Raw genomic sequence first — 20,142 nt, forward strand, 5'->3', positions numbered from 1 at the left:
TGTTCTCACACTCTGGTGATGCTGTATGCTGCCTTGACTGTCTTGGTAAGCAAAGCAGAGCTGTGCTGCAGGCACCATACAGATGTCAGACTCTTCCAATGAGTGCTCTGTCTTTCTGGGTATACTTTCAAGAGAGAAAATTACATAGTTTCTCTCTTTTTCTCTCTCTCTCACATCACATACATGCTATGTAAAAAGGATGTTAAATAATAAATGCTGGAGAGGGCACGGAGAAAGGGAATCCTTCTATCCTGTTGGTGGAAATGTAAACTGGTGTAGCTACCATGGAAAACAGTGCAGAAGTTCCTCAAAAAATAAGAGTTAGCATATGAACCAGCAATCCCATTCCTGGGCATATATCTGGACAAAATCATAATTCAAAAAGATACCTGCACCCTTATGTTCATAGCAACACTATTTACAATAGCCAAGACATGGAAACAACCTAAATGTCCATTGAAAGATGAATAGATAAAGAAGATGTGGTGTAATCAACAGAGGTATGGATAAAGAAGATGTGGTAATATATAAATGGAATATTACTCAGCCATTAAAAAGAATGAAACAATGCCATTTGCAACAACATGGACAGACCTAGAGAGTATCATACTGAGTGAAGTAAGTCAGGGAAGGAGAAATATCATATGACATCCTTTAAATGTGGAATCTAAAAAGAAATGATACAAATAAACTTACAAAACAGAATGAGACTCACAGACTTAGAAAATGAACTTATGGTTGCCAGAGGGAAGGGACAGTTAGGAAGTTTGGGAAGGTCATGGACACACTGCTATATTCAAAATGGACAACCAACAAGTACCTGTTGTATAGAACTTGGAACTCGACTCAGTGTTATGTGCCAGGCTGCGTATGAGGAGGTCTGGGGGAGAATGGATACATGTCTATGTGTTGCTGAGTCCCTTCGCTGTTCACCCAATACTAAACATTGTTAATCGTCTATACCCCAATACAAAATTAAGTTTAAAGTTTGGGGGAAAAAAGATATGGCATATTTACAGAATAGAATACTACTCAGCCATTAAACGGAGAAGGTGATGGCACCCCACTCCAGTACTCTTGCCTGGAAAATCCCATGGATGGAGGAGCCTGGTGGGCTGCCATCTGTGGGGTCACACAGAGTCGGACATGACTGAAGCGACTTAGCAGCAGCAGCAGCCTTTAAAAAGAATGAAATAATGCCATTTGGATGGACCTAGTGATGATCATACTAAGGGAAGTAAGCCTGGCAGAGAAAGACAAAATATCACACGATATCACTTCTAGGTGGAATTTAAAATATGACACAAACGAACTTATCTACAAAACAGATTCGCAGACACAGAGAACAGACGTACGGCTGCCAAGGAGGAGGGTGGGTGAGGAGGGGATGGGCTGGGAGGTTAGGGTCAGCAGATGCAAGGTGTTACACACAGAGTGGATAAACAAGGCCTTACGGCACAGCACAGGTAACTATATTCAGTATGCTGTGATAAAACATAATGGGTAATTATCATTAATATATTATCATTTTAAAAAATCTGGGAAACGCACACCCAAATGTAAGACGATGGTTCAGACAAGCAGTCTAACTTCAATTTTTTTAAAAAAAGCAAGCAGAGAAATCCTTTGTTCCAAAAGCCAGCAGGCAAAACTGATGAAAAGGAGTACAAGTGCTCTGGCCCCTTTATCCTAGCTACGGAGCTGCTTCTCTTCTCCTCAGTGATGCCTGAGATTGTCCTTGCAAATCCCAAGGTTGGGACAAGCACGATTTAATAGTCACTGCTTTAATAAATTATAGGGCATCCACAAGATGAGACAGTTTGCATGCATTGAAAATCATTGACAAAGTAGATAGATGTAAATATTAAGAATATTAAAGAGAACTAGAAATAAGGTAAATATATACATTTATGGATTTATGCCTATAAATACACATATATTTGTACACACATACATACATGTATATAAATACACACACACATATGTGCACAAATACACACATACACACATGTACTTGTTGCCAAGCCTTGGAAAGTGAAAAAAAAAAAAATGCTATAGCTGAAAGATTCTTTTTTACTGCTTCAAATGTTTCTTTAGAATAAAGACATGTTATCATTTCAATTAAGAAAGCTTCTGACAACCTCTGTGTATCTGGGCACTCTCATCCTTTTATCTCTCAGCACATCTCCGGGTGTCTTCTCCCTGATGCCGGGCAGAATGCAGGGCCACTGTGCGCCTGTGCTCAAGTCAGGGTGGAAACGTGCAGAACGACAGCAGGGCTGAGAAGCCAGGCCTCCACTGTATAAACTGGGCCCTGCAGACCCCACGAAGGTCGCTCCAGGGCTGGGAAACTGTTTCAAGGGTGCTGCTAAGTGAGAAATAGTTCTCCAAACATGAATTGTGGTGGAAACAGAAATTGGTGCAATTTGGGAGGAGGCAGTTTGGCAGTATGTGTTAGGACCTTAAAATGTACATATCCTTTGGCTCTAAACTAACATTGCTGAGGTTTTATTCCTAAGAAGTAATTATGTCTATGAGCAGACAGAACTCCTCAGGCTGTACTGATATTAGTGAGAAAATGGAAAAAAAATCTTAAAATCTGTCATAAGTAAATTATGATATACCTAATCTATATCATATTAGATTTTAAAAAGTGACATAAAGAAGGATAATGATCTGTAAAGATAAACACTTTCTAAACATATATACAGGTTTATCTCATCTTCATAAAAATATATTTTATATGCAAAGTATATGCACACATTTTATTCATTTATTGATGTATTTAGTTCTTACAAACACATACACACACCACCCCCAAAGAACATCACAAGGCTGACAGTGCTTGTATCTGATGGACAGCTCTTGGGGGCAGTACGTGTGGGCTCAGTACCCAGGCTCTGCAGCCAGACTCTCTGGGTCTCATTCCTGGCTCCACCACTCACCCACCGTGTGACCTTGAACAATGACACTCCTTTAGCAAATAGTATTGTTCTTAGTATTGCCAATCATTTTTCCACGCTTTAGGGATACAACAGTAAAGGGACAAAAATCCTTGCCCTTGGGAAGCTTACATTTATTGTTTCTTAACCTCTCTATGCCTTAACTTTCCCATCTGTTAAATGGGGACAGTAGAATCTTTACCTCAGATGGTTGAATAACGATTGCAAGGCTCAAAATATGTAAAGTGTTTAGATAAGTACAAGGCATACAGCATGATAAATATGTTAAATATGTTAGATGTTATTTAAGCGTCTTTTAACTGTATTTTCTAAATTTTCAATAATAAAAATTATTACTGTGAATAAAAGAAAAAGAAAAGGAAGAATCCCCTAAAACCATGGATCAAGGACCTCGGAAACTCAGTGCTGTCCCTGCCATCTTGATCCTGAGTGGAAAGATGACACAATGTCCTCAGAAAGAGCCAGGGAAGATAACCAAGAGAGGAGGGGTTAGAGCCTGCCCTGGGAGTCATGCCCGCCGTATTCCTTATCACAGAAACCACTGCAGCCTGAAGCCCCAAGGCATCGCAGGGAGCTGGTCCCTGAGATAATTATTCCCTCTGACCTAGTAATTCGTCTCAGTTCTGGAAAGCTATCTGATGAGAATAATTCAAGAAAAGCAAAGAGTCACAACCTAACATTTAACTCGGCACTATCTGATATTAGCAATAAGCTGGAAAACATTCTAAAAAAGATCAATGTCAACATAGGGTTTAAGTTAACTATGGGACACCTAGCCCAGGAAACAGAGCAGCTATCAAAAATTATAACTACAAAAACCACATGCGAATATAGAAGATACGTATGATGTAATATTAAGAGAGGATAACAAAATGAGTTTGTACATGCCTTCATCAAGTAAAAATATGAAAAACTATGCATTGATGTGGATAGTAATGACAAAAAAATGAAAACAGCTAGATGAGAGTGGTAATAGATGTGATTATTTTACTTGTAGACATTTCCCTATAAGAAATGAAAGTGAATGCAAACCCAAAACAAATCATTCAAAGCCATTGAAGACAAGGGTTCTGATGTGGTTTTAAAAAATTCCAATCTTAAACCAGGCAAAATGGTTTGGGGATGGGGAAGATGAAATGAGGAATGTTTCAGATCAAGGAAATGTCTTCCAGAAAGGGTTCTAGAAAGGTGGGAATATTGTGCCCTATTTAAATGAGGCCAGTGTATGGATGACAAGAAGAGAGGCTGAGACAGCATCAAATACATTTGCGGACAGAGAGGTAGGTGGGGGGCTGGCCAGATGTTAAGGGTTGATTTGCTCACGTCAGCCTCAAATTCATCCTGGAGAAGGAAATGAAAACCCACTGGAGTCTTAGCCTCCAGTCCCCCTGAATGTGACCTTATTTGTAAAATCAATGCAGATGTGATTAGTTAAGATGAGGTCATGCTGGAGTAGGGGGAGTCCCTAATCCAACATGACAAGTGTCCTTATCAAAAGAGAAAATTTGGACACAGAGATATGCATAGAAGGAAGATGATGTGAAGAAATATAGCAATAAATCAGCCCTCTGTGAGCTCAGGAGAGAGGCCTGTAACAGATCCTCCCCTTGCAGCTCTCAGAAAGAACCAAGATACCCACCCCTTGGTCTCAGACTTGTGGCCTCCAAAACTGGGAGCAAATAAATTTCTGTTGCCTAAAAACAAACGAAAAAAAACAATTCCATCTTTCCTATTTTCCGAGTTGGATTCCATGATACACGAAAAGGAGTTTTGAAACAAGGTCCTACTACAGTAGCTCAGGGAATTATAGTCAATATCCTGTGATAAATCATAGTGAAAAATAATTTTTAGAAGAATGTGTGTGTGTATATATATGTATAACTGAATCACTTTGCTGTACAGCAGAGATTAACACAATACTGTAAACCAATTATGTTTCAATAAAAAAAAAAAGAGAGCTCCAGAGGGTTTCCCCAATATTTCATTCCTTCCCTGGTGGCTCAGACAGTAAAGAAATTGCCTGCAATGCAGGAGACCTGGGTTGAGAAGATCTCCTAGAGAAGGGAATGGCAACTCCCTCTTGTATTCTGGCCTGGAGAATTCCATGGACAGAGAAGCCTGGTGGGCTACAGTCCATGGGGTTGCAAGAGTCGGAGAAGACTGAGCAACTAACAAATCAACTATACTTCAATTAAAAAAAAAAAAAAAGGTAAAAGGTGTTTTGTTTTGGAGAGGTATATAGAGATGGTCCATATTCAAAGGACTAGGAAATAGGATCAAATAAAACTGACCAGAGGTCAGCTTCGGAGGACTTTAATGCTTATTAATATTATGGATTTCCAGAATGCAGATACATTACCCAAACTAGTGATCAGCTCCCTTTCCCTCCCCCGCTGAACATGATTAGCATTCCTGCGGCCTGGGGCAGCCTCTGGGGCTCACAGCGACGGCCTGCCCCCTCCCACCGTCAGGTGTCTGCTCTGCTCGGCACAGGATGCCTTGTTCCCCGTGCTGTGTGCTGCTCCAGGCGGCTTATCACGCCTGCAAGCAAAAGTGCAATTATGCTGAAGGAGGCATCCTTGGCATCTTTTTCCAATGAAGGATATTAGGAACCTGCTGAAGAGATCGCCAGTGGCAGCTATTATGTCTCTGACTCGGAGAGGTCAGAGACCTTACTTTCTCAGGTCTAAAAGGTGGTTTTTTGGGGTGGGGTGAGGTTGGAGAAGGCACCCCACTCCAGTACTCTTGCCTGGAAAATCCCATGGGCGGAGGAGCCTGGTAGGCTGCAGTCCATGGGGTTGCTTGGAGTCAGACACGACTGAGCGACTTCACTTTTCACTTTCATGGAGTGAGAAGGAAATGGCAGAAGAATTTCCTTCTTGGAGAAGGAAATGGCAAGCCACTCCAGTGTTCTTGCCTGGAGAATCCCAGGGACGGGGGAGCCTGGTGGTCTGCCGTCTCTGGGGTTGCACAGAGTCGGACACGACTGAAGTGACTTAGCAGCTTAGCAGAGGTGGGGAGGAGACGTCCATTTCAAGTAGTATACATCAGGACTTCCCTGGTTGTCCAGAGATTAAGAATCAGGCTGCAATGCAAGGGACGTGGGTTTCATTGTTGGTCTTGGAGGATTCCACATACTGTGGAGCACCTAAGTCCATGTACCACGACTACTAAGGCTGCACTCTAGAGCCCATGCACCAGAACTACTGAAGCCCGGTGCCTAGAGCCTGTGCTCTGCAACAAGAGAAGCCACCGCAGTGAGAAGCCCACACAGCGCATGTAGAGACGGCTCGCGTGCAGCAACAAAGGCCCAGTGCAGCCAAAAAAAAAATGTTTTAAGTTGTCTACATCAGATACAATAGATATAATACTCAATCTCTTAACACTTAAAAGGCAAAACCTACAATCTAAGTCATTTTATCCATCTAAATGCATATTTTTATTCTATCACAAAGAACAAAACAATGTTGGGCTCCCGATAGGAAAACGTGTTGTTGCTACTGGATTCGCTCAAATCTATTGATCTCATGTTGACTGATATGGACTCAATTAGGTCCATATTAGACAGCCAGGCCCTTGAGGCAGCAAGAGAATGAACCATTTATACTCTCTGAGATCCTTGAGCTACACTTGCATGAAAACCTGAATTTTAAAATCCTATTCCAGTACCTATGCTCTCAACCATATCTTTGCTCCCTCTGGACAGTAAGGGGGTGAGAGGAAGAGGGTGGGCATTGGAATAGAGCCAAGTCCCTGCTCCCCGCTTCTCAGCTGCTCAAACTAGGGATCTCCACTTTCCAGAGCTTTGACAAGCTGGAGACAGTTTTTTCAAAAGGTTGTGCTGGGACTCAGACGTAGCTCAATGAGCAGGAGTTTCCTTCCCAACAATCTACATGAGGTTTCTACAGAATGTCTTTTACAGAAAAAGCACACTAGATTTTGACATTTTGTGGTCTTCCTCAGATTCCTTTGGATGAGGGTGATGAGCTTGCATTCTCAGGAAAGGCAGATCTCGCTCAGAGATGTATGGGTTTGCACCCACCCAGCTTATGATGCAACCTCCTGGGGAAACCCCACAGGTGTCCTGTACCAATCCCATTTCCCTTCACAAAACTCACTGTCTACGTTCCACTTGATGCTCCGAGGAGGAAGTTTCAGGGTTTCATTGATCTTCTCCAGGACAGTCTGCAGCTTTTGCTTCTGGGCAATCTCTGACTGGGTGACCTCAGCGACGTTCAGCTTCTCACTCTCGAGTTTCTCTGGGGCGACAAGGGAAAGAGAACAGCTATTACTTTTGCTACACACCACCCTAAGCCATGCACTCACACCTTCACTCATTCACTCACTCACCAAATACATACTGGCACCTAGTAAGAGGGTTGCTGCTGTCCCTTCCTCAGCTGATGGTGGCACTGTGCTGCTGGTATGTATTATGAAGACCTAGGGATTGTGTCTTGAAACCCCAAAATGATAAGGCCTTAGGACCATGAGTGAGTGAATGAAAGTCACTCAGTCATGTCTGACTCTTGTAACCCCATGGACTATATACATATACAGTCCATGGAATTCTCCAGGCCAGAATACTGGAGTGGGTAGCCTTTCCTTTCTCCAGGGAATCCAGGACCATAGGTGGGCATTTAACCCAGTTTATCATATTTGAGCTATTTCCCCTCATATCTGGGGTTTACCCTCTTTTTTCATGTCTGCCTTCTTCTCCAAGGACATTCCTGTGCCCCGACTAGAAAGCCTTCCATGCTTCCCCTGGGCAGTGGTCAAGTCCTAATTCAAGGTGTTCTGAATACTCTCATAGTGCAGTACAATATGAATCATATTTATGTCTCAATAACCTTCTTTCCTTTTAAACCCACGTGGAAGATAACTAATTTGATGTGTTCTATTTAATCAACTCTAACGCACACATCCTTTCACATTTTAACATCCCTGAAATCAGGCTGTCTTAAAACTGATGGGACCCTACAACTGCTGACAGCCAGATGGAAGCTGTAAGAGTTACCACTGCGTCTATGTGGATGAACTTGGTCATAACTCTTCACAGTGTGGTCACGTCCATGTCTCAGTAAGCCTACAAGATGCTGTACAGCAGAAATTAACAAAACATTGTAAATCAACTATACTTCAGTAAATTTAAAGAAAGCCTACATGAGCAATTTCAAAAAGTAGAACATAAAAATTCCAAGTCATAAGAAAGCATCAGGTAATAGTTTAATTGAAGGTTTTTTTTTTCCTCTTTGAGTGGTACTTATCCTGGTATCTTTTAAAATCAATGGTTCAGGTATGCAATGACATAACCCCTTAATACTTAAAGGCAAAAAAAAAAAAAGTCTATTTTATTGATGTAAATTTATATTTCTATCTTAAGGAACAATTTTGGATTCCTTTCACACGCTAGTAAAGTAATGCTCGAAATTCCCCAAGCCAGGCTTCAGCAATACGTGAACCGTGAACTTCCAGATGTTCAAGCCGGTTTTAGAAAAGGCAGAGGAACCAGGGATCAAATTGCCAACATCCGCTGGATCATCAAAAAAGCAAGAGAGTTCCAGAAAAGCATCTATTTCTGCTTTACTGACTATGCCAAAGCCTTTGACTGTGTGGATCACAATAAACTGTGGAAAATTCTGAAAGAGTTAGGAATACCAGACCACCTGACTTGCCTCTTGAGAAACCTATATGCAGGTCAGGAAGCAACAGTTAGAACTAGACATGGAACAACAGACTGGTTCCAAATAGGAAAAGGAGTATGTCAAGGCTGTATATTGTCACCCTGCTTATTTAGCTTATATGCAGAGTACATAATGAGAAACGCTGGACTGGAAGAAACACAAGCTGGAATCAAGACTGCTGGGAGAAATATCAATAACCTGAGATATGCAGATGACACCACCCTTATGGCAGAAAGTGAAGAGGAACTAAAAAGCCTCTTGATGAAAGTGAAAGAGGAGAGTGAAAAAGTTGGCTTAAAGCCCAACATTCAGAAAATGAAGATCACAGCATCTGGTCCCATCACTTCATGGGAAATAGATGGGGAAACAGTAGAAACAGTGTCAGACTTTATTTTTGGGGCTCCAAAATCACTGCAGATGGTGACTGCAGCCATGAAATTAAAAGACGCTTCCTCCTTGGAAGGAAAGTTATGTCCAACCTAGATAGCATATTGAAAAGCAGAGACATTACTTTGCCAACAAAGGTCCGTCTAGTCAAGGCTATGGTTTTTCCAGTGGTCATGTATGGATGTGAGAGTTGGACTGTGAAGAAAGCTGAGCACCGAAGAATTGATGCTTTTGAACTGTGGTGTTGGAGAAGACTCTTGAGAGTCCCTTGGACTGCAAGGAGATCCAACCAGTCCATTCTGAAGGAGATCAGCCCTGGGATTTCTTTGGAAGGAATGATGCTAAAGCTGAAACTCCAGTACTTTGGCCACCTCATGTGAAGAGTTGACTCATTGGAAAAGACTGATGCTGGGAGGGATTGGGGGCAGGAGGAGAAGGGGACGACAGAGGATGAGATGGCTGGATGGCATCACTGACTCGATGGACGTGAGTCTGAGTGAACTCCGGGAGTTGGTGATGCACAGGGAGGCCTGGTGTGATGCGATTCTTGGGGTTGCAAAGAGTCGGACACGACTGAGCGACTGAACTGAACTGAATAGGAAATAATGTTGTCTGCTATTCAGTTCAGTTCAGTTGCTCAGTCGTGTCCGACTCTTTGCAACCCCATGAATGCAGCACGCCAGCCTCCCTGTTCATCACCAACTACCGGAGGTCACTCAGACTCACGTTCATCGAGTTGGTGATGCCATCCAGCCATCTCATCCAGTGAGTCAACTCTTCACATGAGGCGGCCAAAGTACTGGATTTTCAGCTTTAGCATCATTCCTTCCAAAGAAATCCCAGGGCTGATCTCCTTCAGAATGGACTGGTTGGATCTCCTTGCAGTCCAAGGGACTCTCAAGAGTCTTCTCCAACACCACAGTTCAAAAGCATCAATTCTTCAGTGCTCAGCTCTCTTCACAGTCCAACTCTCACATCCATACATGACCACAGGAAAAATCATAGCCTTGACTAGATGGACCTTTGTTGGCAAAGTAATGTCTCTGCTTTTCAATATGCTATCTAGGTTGCTCTTGGATTCACCTAATCCATTCTCCACAACTCACTGGAGGACTGACAGGACTTTCTGAAGCATGTTTAAAATGTCTTTTCTCCTCATTTTGAGGAGAAACTAATGAAAGTTCACCATCCATCAATGGTCCCCATATAGCTTATATTATCTTACTTCTCAGTAGTTGTAGCTTATCCAAGTCAAATGCCTCTTGAGTAATTCTTTGAAGACAAAATTGCCTAGTAGAAAATAGGTTATGGAAAAGCCTGAATGAATTTTTATCGTTCCCCTGTAGATACACAGTCAGGTTATATTCCACTTTTTCCCCATTTGTAATAAAGTTGCAGTAAACATCCTGTGTGTGTATGTATGTATATCTGTATTACCAACTGATTTTTACTGGTAAAAATAGAAGTTATTGTCTTACAAATTTTCTTCTTGAATACAGTCATCTTACCAAATTCCTTTATTATTCTTTGAGTTTTCAATATTCTCTAGGCACACAAATAACATAAAACATTACTGTCCCTATTGTGTAAGCTTATGTCACTTATTTCAATTTTATGACATTTTAAGATAGATTTCTTTGAGAGTCTCTTCTATTGTTTCTACCCTTCATATTATTTTAAAAATATTCAACCCTTAAAATTTAAGAGATCTACTCAAATAGTCCTACAGTTAAATAACTTCATTCAGTGTTACTAAGAATTTATAGATAATTTCTTTTTAAAGTCTTTAGTTTTTTTCCCCTTTATTCAGCTAATTTCAGCTAGTTCTATGAAAATTTCCATTACCAAATTCTTATTCTTCCAGGAAATTGTTTCTCTCATGTTATTATAGTTCTGAAAATTGTTCATCATTAGTTTAACTTGTTGTAAAGTAGTAGACATGATTTTGAAATAGGATGCTATTTAGAAAATTTTCTCAGGTAGGATTATATTGTAAATCTTTCAGTTGTTTTTGAAGTTAGCATCCAAATAGGCTTTTGCAGAGGTTATTTATAGAAACCATGAAACAGTATTCAAAAAGTTCTCAAATATCAAAACAGGGCAGAATAAACTCAAGTATTCTGAATGGTTGTCATTCAGAATTGTTAGAATTGTTAGATATTGTAACAAACACAGTCACCACATATATCATACTATATAAATGTAACCACCCTTCAAAGAATTAGAATACATCAACTACTCCTTCCAATATGAACAATTCCTAAGTTACTATATTTTTGTTTCCAAAAACATGGAGAGGGCTAGTTTAAAAAAGTTTTTTTTATTGTATTATGGTCAAAGAATTTGGTCTGTATAGCTTGTTGAGGCTTTATGGACATAGTCAAAATTTGTAAGTGTTCCATGCAGTTGAAAAGAATGAGAATACTCATTTGGAGGTGTTGCTGGTCATTTAGATTGTCTAGGTCTTCTCTAGTTTTATGAACTTTTTCTTAATGTGTTATTAAAAGAAATATGTTAATGGTAGATTTGTCAAGTTCTTGTAATTCTGACCAACATTTAAAATTTTTATATAGTAACATTTAATGCATAAAATGTTTTAGTTTTAAAATGTCCTTGAAAGTGAAAGTGCAGTTGCTCAGTTGTGTCCGACTCTGTGCGACCCCATGGACTGTAGCCTACAATGTTCCTCTGTCCATGGGATTTTCCAGGCAGGAGTACTGGAGTGGGGTGCCATTTCCTTCTCCAGAGGATCTTCCCAACCCAGGGATCGAACCTGGGACTCCCACATTGTAGGCAGATGCTTTACCACCTGATCCACCAGGGAAATTCAAAATGTCCTTATTTCCTAGTAATGTTAGTCTCATTAATAATGTAGAGACTCTTCCACAGCAATGTTTTTCTCCTTAGTCTATTTCATATTAAAATAGTTACCCAGCTTTCTTTTAATTAGTATTGTCTAGTAGATATGATTATTTCCATTTTTTCTTTCAACCCTTCTGTATCCTCATATATTAAAGACTATGTCTAGTAAACAGCATATAGAAAGATTTTTTGTTATCTAGTGTGACAATCTTTTAAAAGCATAGAGCCAATTTACATTGATTGGGTTTACAAATATACTTGGATTCACTTGTATCAGCTTATTTTGAACTTTCTGTTACTCTATTTTTCTGATTCTTTATGTCCCACTTTCATCCTTGTCATCTCTTAGATTAAGGCTTCTATTCCCTCTCATTTTCTCCTTATTAAAAGTAGGGAGGCTATATACTCTGTCTTATTGTTTTAGTGGTTTCCTTAGAAGTTTTATCATGTGTGTTTAACTTACAGTCTTATGCTAATTAGTCTCTTTATCCACGTACTAAATAATACAAGGACCTCAGTACACTAACTAATCACTATTCCTGACTTAAGTGCTATAGTTGTCTGGGATTCTGATTCTACTATATCTTCATTTTTTGTTGCATTTCATATCTTTTCTGGGGGTTCATTTTCCTTCTTTGTGGAGAATACTCTAGAAATTCCTTTTAGTGAGGGTCTGTTGGTAGTAAACCCTCTCACTTCATGTTTGTTTAAAATGCCTTAATTTTCTCCCCATTTTTAAAAGTTTTTTTTTTTTTTCTGGATATAAACTTGTAAGTTAACAATATTTTTCTGCACTTTGAAATTTTCATTCCAATAGCCTTGGGATTTTATTGTTCCTGATAAAAGACAGCTTTCAGTCTGTTGTTATAGGTAATCTCTTTTTTTCTCTTTGCTTTTGATCTTTTCTTTGCCTCAGTGTCTTAGGTTTCATTATGAAGATTTCTGATTATTTGTCGTGTTTGGGATACTCTAAGATTCCTGAATCTAGACTTCATATCTTCCATCAGTTCTGAAATTTTTAATTCACTATGTCTTTAATTATTATCTATACACCATTCTCTTTGTTTTCTCCTGCTAGAATTCCAATTGGCCATGTGTTGGATTTTCTTAATCTCTGTTTTTAATTCTCCTTTTCCACTCCATTGTCTTTCTCACATTGCATTCTGGGTAATTTCTTCAGTGCCATATTCCAGCTCATCAATTCCTAATCAGCTGTGTCTAATCCATTGAAGTTTCTAATTACATTATTCCATTTTTTCCCACTTCTAGAAGTTCGATTTAGTTTTCTCTCATAGTTTGCTTGTCCAGTTTTGATAGTTACTTGTGCTTTTATCATCCTTTCAATAGTCTTAAAACTTCTGACATATTAAATGTATTTTATATTCCATAACTGATCAATTGCTCATATCTATAGCATTTGTGGGATGAATCTGTAGTTTATTGTTTTGGCTGATGCTGTCATACTGGCTTACTTTCATGTGTTTGGTGATTTCTGATCTTGAGCTCATTTACCTTGGAATTTTATCTCTGGGAATTTTTTGTAGCCTGGGTTTAAGGTTCATCCTTTTAAAGAGGCATATGTTTGCTCCTGCCTTGGGAAGCACTAAAAACTTGGAACAGGTTTTAACTACATTTTCAGCTTGGGGCATTTAAAACCACATAAGTACTGTGAATTCTAGTCCAAAATGTGTGTGAGTACAGACATTTGATGATAAGGAATTATCAGTGCAGACTTCTTTCTTGTGTCCTATTCACGTCCAAGGCTGAGACAGACATTTATCCTTACTTACCCTCTCTGTGGGACAAGATTTTCTATTTCACCCATTGAAAGTGTTACACTTCAGAGACCCTGGTGTATACTCAGGAGCATCTGATCCAATTCCCCTTCCTTTCAGGCTTTCTCTCTTGACCCTGTAAGTGTGAGCCATTAAACCTCAGGCTAATTACTGTTTAGAAATTAACACTTATTTTACTGGATTTACACTTCCTTGTTGTTCTTGGCATCAGTAGGATTTCATTCCTTTCCAGTTAAGCCATACAATACAAAAAAATATGTGTTTTTTAAGGTTTATATTAAAGTATGCAGGCCAAGAAGATTTGCTTCAACATTTAGTGAGCCATAATGTTCAGCCTGGAAACCTATTTCCTTATCTTATTACATTAGCTTGCATATCCAAAACACTTATCATGGTGGTGATAGCCACCCTCTCTGACTTGTTCCTAATGCCGTGCCTTTGATATTTCACTATTTAATGTGTTCACTGTTAAGTTTTGTATAAATGGTCTTTATCATATTTAGGTAGTTTCCTTCTCTTCCTGTTACACTTGGGAGAGCTGTTGAAATGTATGACGTATTATTATTTGACATCTACTGAGAGATTTAGTTTTGCTATTGAAATTTACATGTGTACTTTAAAATTGAGAATATACAAACACCAACAAAATTCACGCTGTGAAAATTAAGTCCCCTCTTCCCTCTGCTGTCCCAAATACCCCAGTTCCACACTATGGAGAGTTTTTGTGACTCACCAGAGATACTCTCTACGTACTCAAATATTAGATGTGTCTTAATGCACAGACACACTGACACAACACTTCTGCACCATGCTGTTTTTTTTTACTTAGTGAGACACTCTGGAGAGCTTCTCTACTACTTATAAACAAAAGAATAAGAATAAAAAGACTTTCACCCAGCTTTTGAGTTTTTCAGAGACCAGAAAATGTCCCCTCCAATTTAAGAATAGCAGTATACATTATCTTCAATCATCTTGGAATCAATGACTATCATAGCAACAGCCAGGGCAGTGCTATCCAAAAGAAATTTTGATGGAAATGCTCATTTCTGCACTATTCAATATGGTAGCCACTAGACATATTTGGCAAGGGAGCATTTGAAATGGAGTTGGTGTGACTAGGTAAATGAATTTTTAATTTCTTTTAATAACTACATGTGGTTAGTGGGTACTCTTTGAACAGCTCTACTGTAAAGCTGTACAGGTCATCTTTCTGGTTTTACAGAAGAGTGACCCGAGTTGCAGAGGAATGTTTTCGTGGCAGAACCAGGATTGGAACTCCGATCTATCTTGCTTTTCATTACTCTTTCAATTGTAGCATAGCTACTACTTCAGCCTAAGTACTTTTTTGGGTGTGGGGAAGAGATTCTCAAAACCAGTATGACCAAACCCTTCAAGATGCTGTTCCTCCTGGGACTCATGGAATCATCCCTATTTAACACTCACCATTTAGAGTATAGCATCATTGACTCAATGGACATGAATTTGAGCAAACTCTGGGAGACAGCAGAGGACAGGGGAGCCTGGTGTGCTGCAGTTCAAGGGGTTGCAAAAAGGTGGACATGACTTAGTGACTGAACAACAACAAGGCGGAGTCAGCCTACTCTACATTCGGCTGCTCATTCCACACATCACTAGGTTCTCTCAGGAGATGGGAATACCAGACCATACTACCTGCCTCCTGAGAAAATCGTATGAAGACCAAGAAGCAGCAGTTGGAACTGGACATGGAGCAATGGGCTGGTTCAAATTTGAGAAAAGACTATGTCAAGGCTGTATGTTGTCACCCTGTTTATTTAACTTATATGCAGAGTGGTGGTGGTGGTTTAGTCGCTAAGTTGTGTCTGACTCTTGCAACTCCAAGGACTGTAGCCTTCCAGGCTCCTCTGTCCATGGGATTTTCCAGGCAAGAATACTGGAATGGGTTGCCATTTCCTTCTTCAGGGGATCTTCTCAACCCAGGGATCAAACCTGGGTCTCCTGCATTGCAGGCAGATTCTTTACCCACTGAGTACATCATGTGAAATGCTGGGCTGGGTGACTCATAAGCTGTAATCAAGATTGCTGGGAGAAATATCAACAACTTCAGATATGCAGATGATATACTTTAAAGGCAGAAAGTAAAGAGGAATTAGAAAGCCTCCTGATGAAGGTGAAAGAGGAGAGTGAAAAAGTTGGCTTAAAACTCATGTAGAAAACTAAGATCATGGCATCTGGTCCCATCACTTCATGGCAAATAGATGGGGAAACAGTGGTAACAGTGACAGACTTTATTTTCTTGGGCTCCCCAAATCCCTGCAGATGGTGACTGCAGCCATGAAATTAAAAGATACTTGTTTCTTGGAAGAAAAGTTATGACCAACCTAGACAACATTTTAAAAAGCAGAGACATTACTTTGCCAACAAAGGTCCACCTAGTCAAAGCTATGGTTTTTCTTTTTTTTGTTGTTGTTTTTTTACTTTAATTTTATTTTTAAACTTTACATAATTGTATTAGTTTTGCCAAATATCAAAATGAATCTGCCACAGGTATACATGTGTTCCCCATCCTGAACCCTCCTCCCTCCCCTGTAGTCATGTATGGATGTGAGAGTTGGACTGTAAAGAAAGCTGAGCACCGAAGAATTGATGCTTTTGAATTGTGGCACTGGAGAAGACTCTTGAGAGTCCCTTGGACAGCAAGGAGATCCAACCAGTTGATCCTAAAGGAAATCAGTCCTGAATATTCATTGGAAGGACTGATGCTGAAGCTGAAACTCCAGTACTTTGGCCACCTGATTCGAAGAACTGCCTCATTTGAAAAGACCCTGATGTTGAGAAAGATTGAAGGTGGAAGGAGAAGGGGACGACACAGGACGAGATGGTTGGATGGCATCATTGACTCAATGGACATGAGTTTGAGTAAACTCTGGGAGTTGGCGATGGACAGGGAGGCCTGGCGTGCTGCAGTCCACGGGGTCGCAAAGAGTCGGATGCGACTGAGCGACTGAACTGAACTGAACTGATGAAGGTGGAAGAGGAGAGTGAAAAAGCTGGCTTAAAACTCAACATTCAGAAAACTAAGATCATGGCATCTGTCCCATCACTCCATGGCAAATAGATGGGGATACAGTGGAAACAGTGACAGATTTTATTTTCTTGGGCTCCAAAATCAATGTAGACAGTGACTGCAGCCACAAAATTAAAAGAAGCTTGCTCCTTGGAAGAAAAGATATGACAAACCTAGACAGCATATTAAAAAGCAGAGACCACTTTGCTGACAAAGGTCCATATGGTCAAAGCGATGGTTTTTTCAGTAGTCATGTACAGATCTGAGAGTTGGACCATAAAGAAGACTGAGTGCTAAAGAATTGATGCTTCAAATTGTTGTGGGAGAAGACTGTCAAACTTGTCAATCCTAAAGAAAATCAAGCCTGAATATTTATTGGAAGGACTGGAAAGACTTCAGCTAAAACTGAAGCTCTAATACTTTGGCCACCTGATGGGAAGAGCCGACTCATTGGAAAAGACCCTGATGCTAGAAAAGATTGAGGGCAAGAGAAGAGGGTAACAGAGGATGAGATGGTTGGATGACATCACTGATTCGGTGCACATGTGTTTGAGCAAACTCAGGGAGATAGTGAAGGACAGGGGAGTCTGGCGTGCTGCAGTTCATGGGGTTGCAAAGTGTCAGACAGGACTTAGTGACTGAAAAACAACAGGTTCTCTTGAAGCTTTTCCTTACCTACTGCCACTCCTGTAGTTTGACACCATCATTATCTTGTAAAAAGATGCTTTGCTGGAGTTTCTTCTACTGCCTCTAAGCAATCCTTCTGCGGCTCCTATTTCTGATGGTGCCATTTTGCTCAGAAGCCACCAACAGTGACCACTGCCCACTGAATATAGTCTAAAATTCTTAGTGCAGGGGTCTTCTATGAGGCAGGCTCATGTTTCTTTAAACAAATTTCTCATTTTAGAATGGTTTATAGATTTATAGAAAAGCTGAAATGACAGTTCAGATAGTTCCTACATCCTAAATCCAGGTTCGCCTATCTTTAACCTAGTTTACACTACTATGGTACATTTGTCACAACGAATGAACCGATGCTGGTACATGACTATTAACTAAACTCCATATTTATTTGGGTTTCACTAGTTTTCCCTAACATCTTGTTCTGTTCACACCTCCTCATTACCCGCCTAGACTCCTCTCTTCTAGGATCATTTTTTTTTCCCCCCAGAGATACCTGTTTCTTCAAAACCTTGACAGTTTTGAGGGATCCTGGGGTTTTTTTTTTTTCTGTTTTTCTCATGGTTAGACTGGAGATTTGGGAGAGGAAGACCACAGAGGTGAAGTGCCCTTTCATTGCCTCCTATCAAGGGTTCACGCTATGGATGGGAGTTATCACTGGAGACGCAACCTTGATTTGGCCAAAGTAGTGTCTGCGTGAGGTTCCTCCATACCCTGATCACTGGAAGCCAGTCACTAAATTCAGTCCATTTCAAGGGTGGGGAGTTAAATTCTACTTCCTTGAAGGAGTTATAAATTAATAACTTATTTGGAATTATTCTGTAAAGAAGATTTGTCTCTTCTTCATTATTTATTCAGCTATTTACTGATATCAATATGAACTTAAGGATATTATTTTAGACTTTGGGTTATAATCCAACATTGTTGTCCCTCATTTTCTTGCTCGAATTAACCATTGGGAACTCTTTTGCATGGGCCCTAAACACTGTCAGCATGCTGCCACACATATATGTGCATATTTTTCCTTAGTGCCTCTTTCTGCACTGCAAGATACTGCAGGCTCATTGGTATGCCCAGCTCCAGTCTCAGAGTCGCCGATACTCCAGAGGCCCTGGTTTCTCTTATTGGAGACCAGTGTCAGAAACCAAGGTCTGGGTGCTGGGTCCCGTCTTCTTTGCTCGCCACATACCCCACCCAACCAATCCTGATGGTCACCGGATGTGCTCCTGTCTCTTTGACACTATCTCTTCACTCACACTGAAATCTACAGGGGCTTACCAGCAACATTTCTTACTAGAATGTTCTTCTCCTCCTTCATCTGGCTGAAATTCTGCTCCTTCCAGAAGGCCTGATTCAAAACGTCCCCTCTTTCAGGATGCCTTTCTAAATCTTCAACTTGATAGCCCACAGCCCTTCACAGCGCCAGGCTGTGAGTTTCTAAAGGCGGCACTGTGATGCACTTGCCTCTAAAGCTGTACACTCAGCAGCAGCACATAGCAAATCAAATGGCTATTGCTTGATGAATGTTAACTCATCAAGGACACACATACAGACACCCAACACAAAACTAAAAACCCTCCTGGTCTCATGCTTCAAGAAGATATCCTATTTCAGTCCTAAGCAACTGTGAAAACCAGAAGGGAGAGCCTTGTGGCTTGCATCTCTCAGGACAGGCTTTTTCTGTTCCCAGTTACACACACATATTCATAGATAGGGATCAGGGGAATCAAACAAGCCATAAGGAAACTGGCAGAGCTGTCCCAAGTCAGAAAACCCCAATAAGAAACAGGTAGCAGCCCACGGTCAAGTGAAATGATGATCTGGGGTAAGCATTTCCCTTGAACCCTTCGCCTCCTGCCTCACTCACTCAGTCACATCTACTGCCTTGGTGTTGGGAATGCAAATATAGCAAGGTGTCCATGGATGCACCTGCATACTGAGACGCTGGGAAAGCTATCCCACTTTTGGGCAGTTCTGAGACTCTGTAATTGGTGCACTGGGGTAAGAGTACACCCAGGGGAACTGAGGATGTTACATCTATCAGTTAACCTGAAGAGTCTTTGTGTGCGTGCTCAGTCGTGTCAGACTCTTTGGGACCCCGTGGACTGTAGGTCGCCAGGCTCCTATGTCCACAGAATTCTCCATGCAAGAAAACTAGAGTGGGTTGCCATTTCCTACTCCAGGGGATCTTCCTGACCCAGGAATGCAACCCACGTCTCTGGCGCCTCCTGCACTGGCTGGCAGGTTCCTGACCACTAGTGCCACCCGTGCAGCCGAGAAGAGGTTAATCCTGGGATAAAAGAGGAGGTGAATTTCCGCACAGGGTAGGGAGAAACTTCTTCATTAGGGGTGGGGTGGGAAGCTTTTGTTCTGAGGTGTGGAAAGGGCTGGAGCCACTGCTGTGAGAGCACGGGGGTGGGTACCACGAAGAGGTAGGCCAGAGCGGCCAGCAGCTGGTTTTTCCCAGGTGGCTACAGCAACGGTACAGAGAAATGGCCGGTGTCGGGAGGAGGAGTCTTATAGCAGAAGCTGCACCCTCCGGTCTCCCTAAATGATGCTGATACCCCTTTCCAGGCTCCCTGTGTTCACCTGCCACTGCGGGCAGCTCTCAGCATGCTGATGATTCCTGTCTCCAGCTCTGAAGCTCTCTCCTTCTCTACCAGGAGTACATTCCAGGGGTTCTTAATTCCCACACAGTCCTCATCTGCACAGTGATGGGAGCCTTA

At 41.0% G+C, this 20,142-nt stretch overlaps 1 protein-coding gene across 2 annotated transcripts in view; it reads right to left on the reverse strand.

Annotated features, from left to right (window-relative positions):
- PARVA (parvin alpha) overlaps positions 1–20,142 on the reverse strand; it is a 180,669-nt gene that overhangs the window by 40,652 nt on the left and 119,875 nt on the right. For both annotated transcript variants that reach the window (XM_061440769.1, XM_061440770.1), the window contains exon 5: positions 7,082–7,222. In XM_061440769.1, the coding sequence (XP_061296753.1) occupies positions 7,082–7,222 (141 nt within the window). The remainder of the gene's footprint in view (positions 1–7,081; positions 7,223–20,142) is intronic.

This window comes from Bos javanicus, chromosome 15 (genome assembly GCF_032452875.1).
Source record: "Bos javanicus breed banteng chromosome 15, ARS-OSU_banteng_1.0, whole genome shotgun sequence".
Taxonomy (NCBI): domain Eukaryota; kingdom Metazoa; phylum Chordata; class Mammalia; order Artiodactyla; family Bovidae; genus Bos; species Bos javanicus.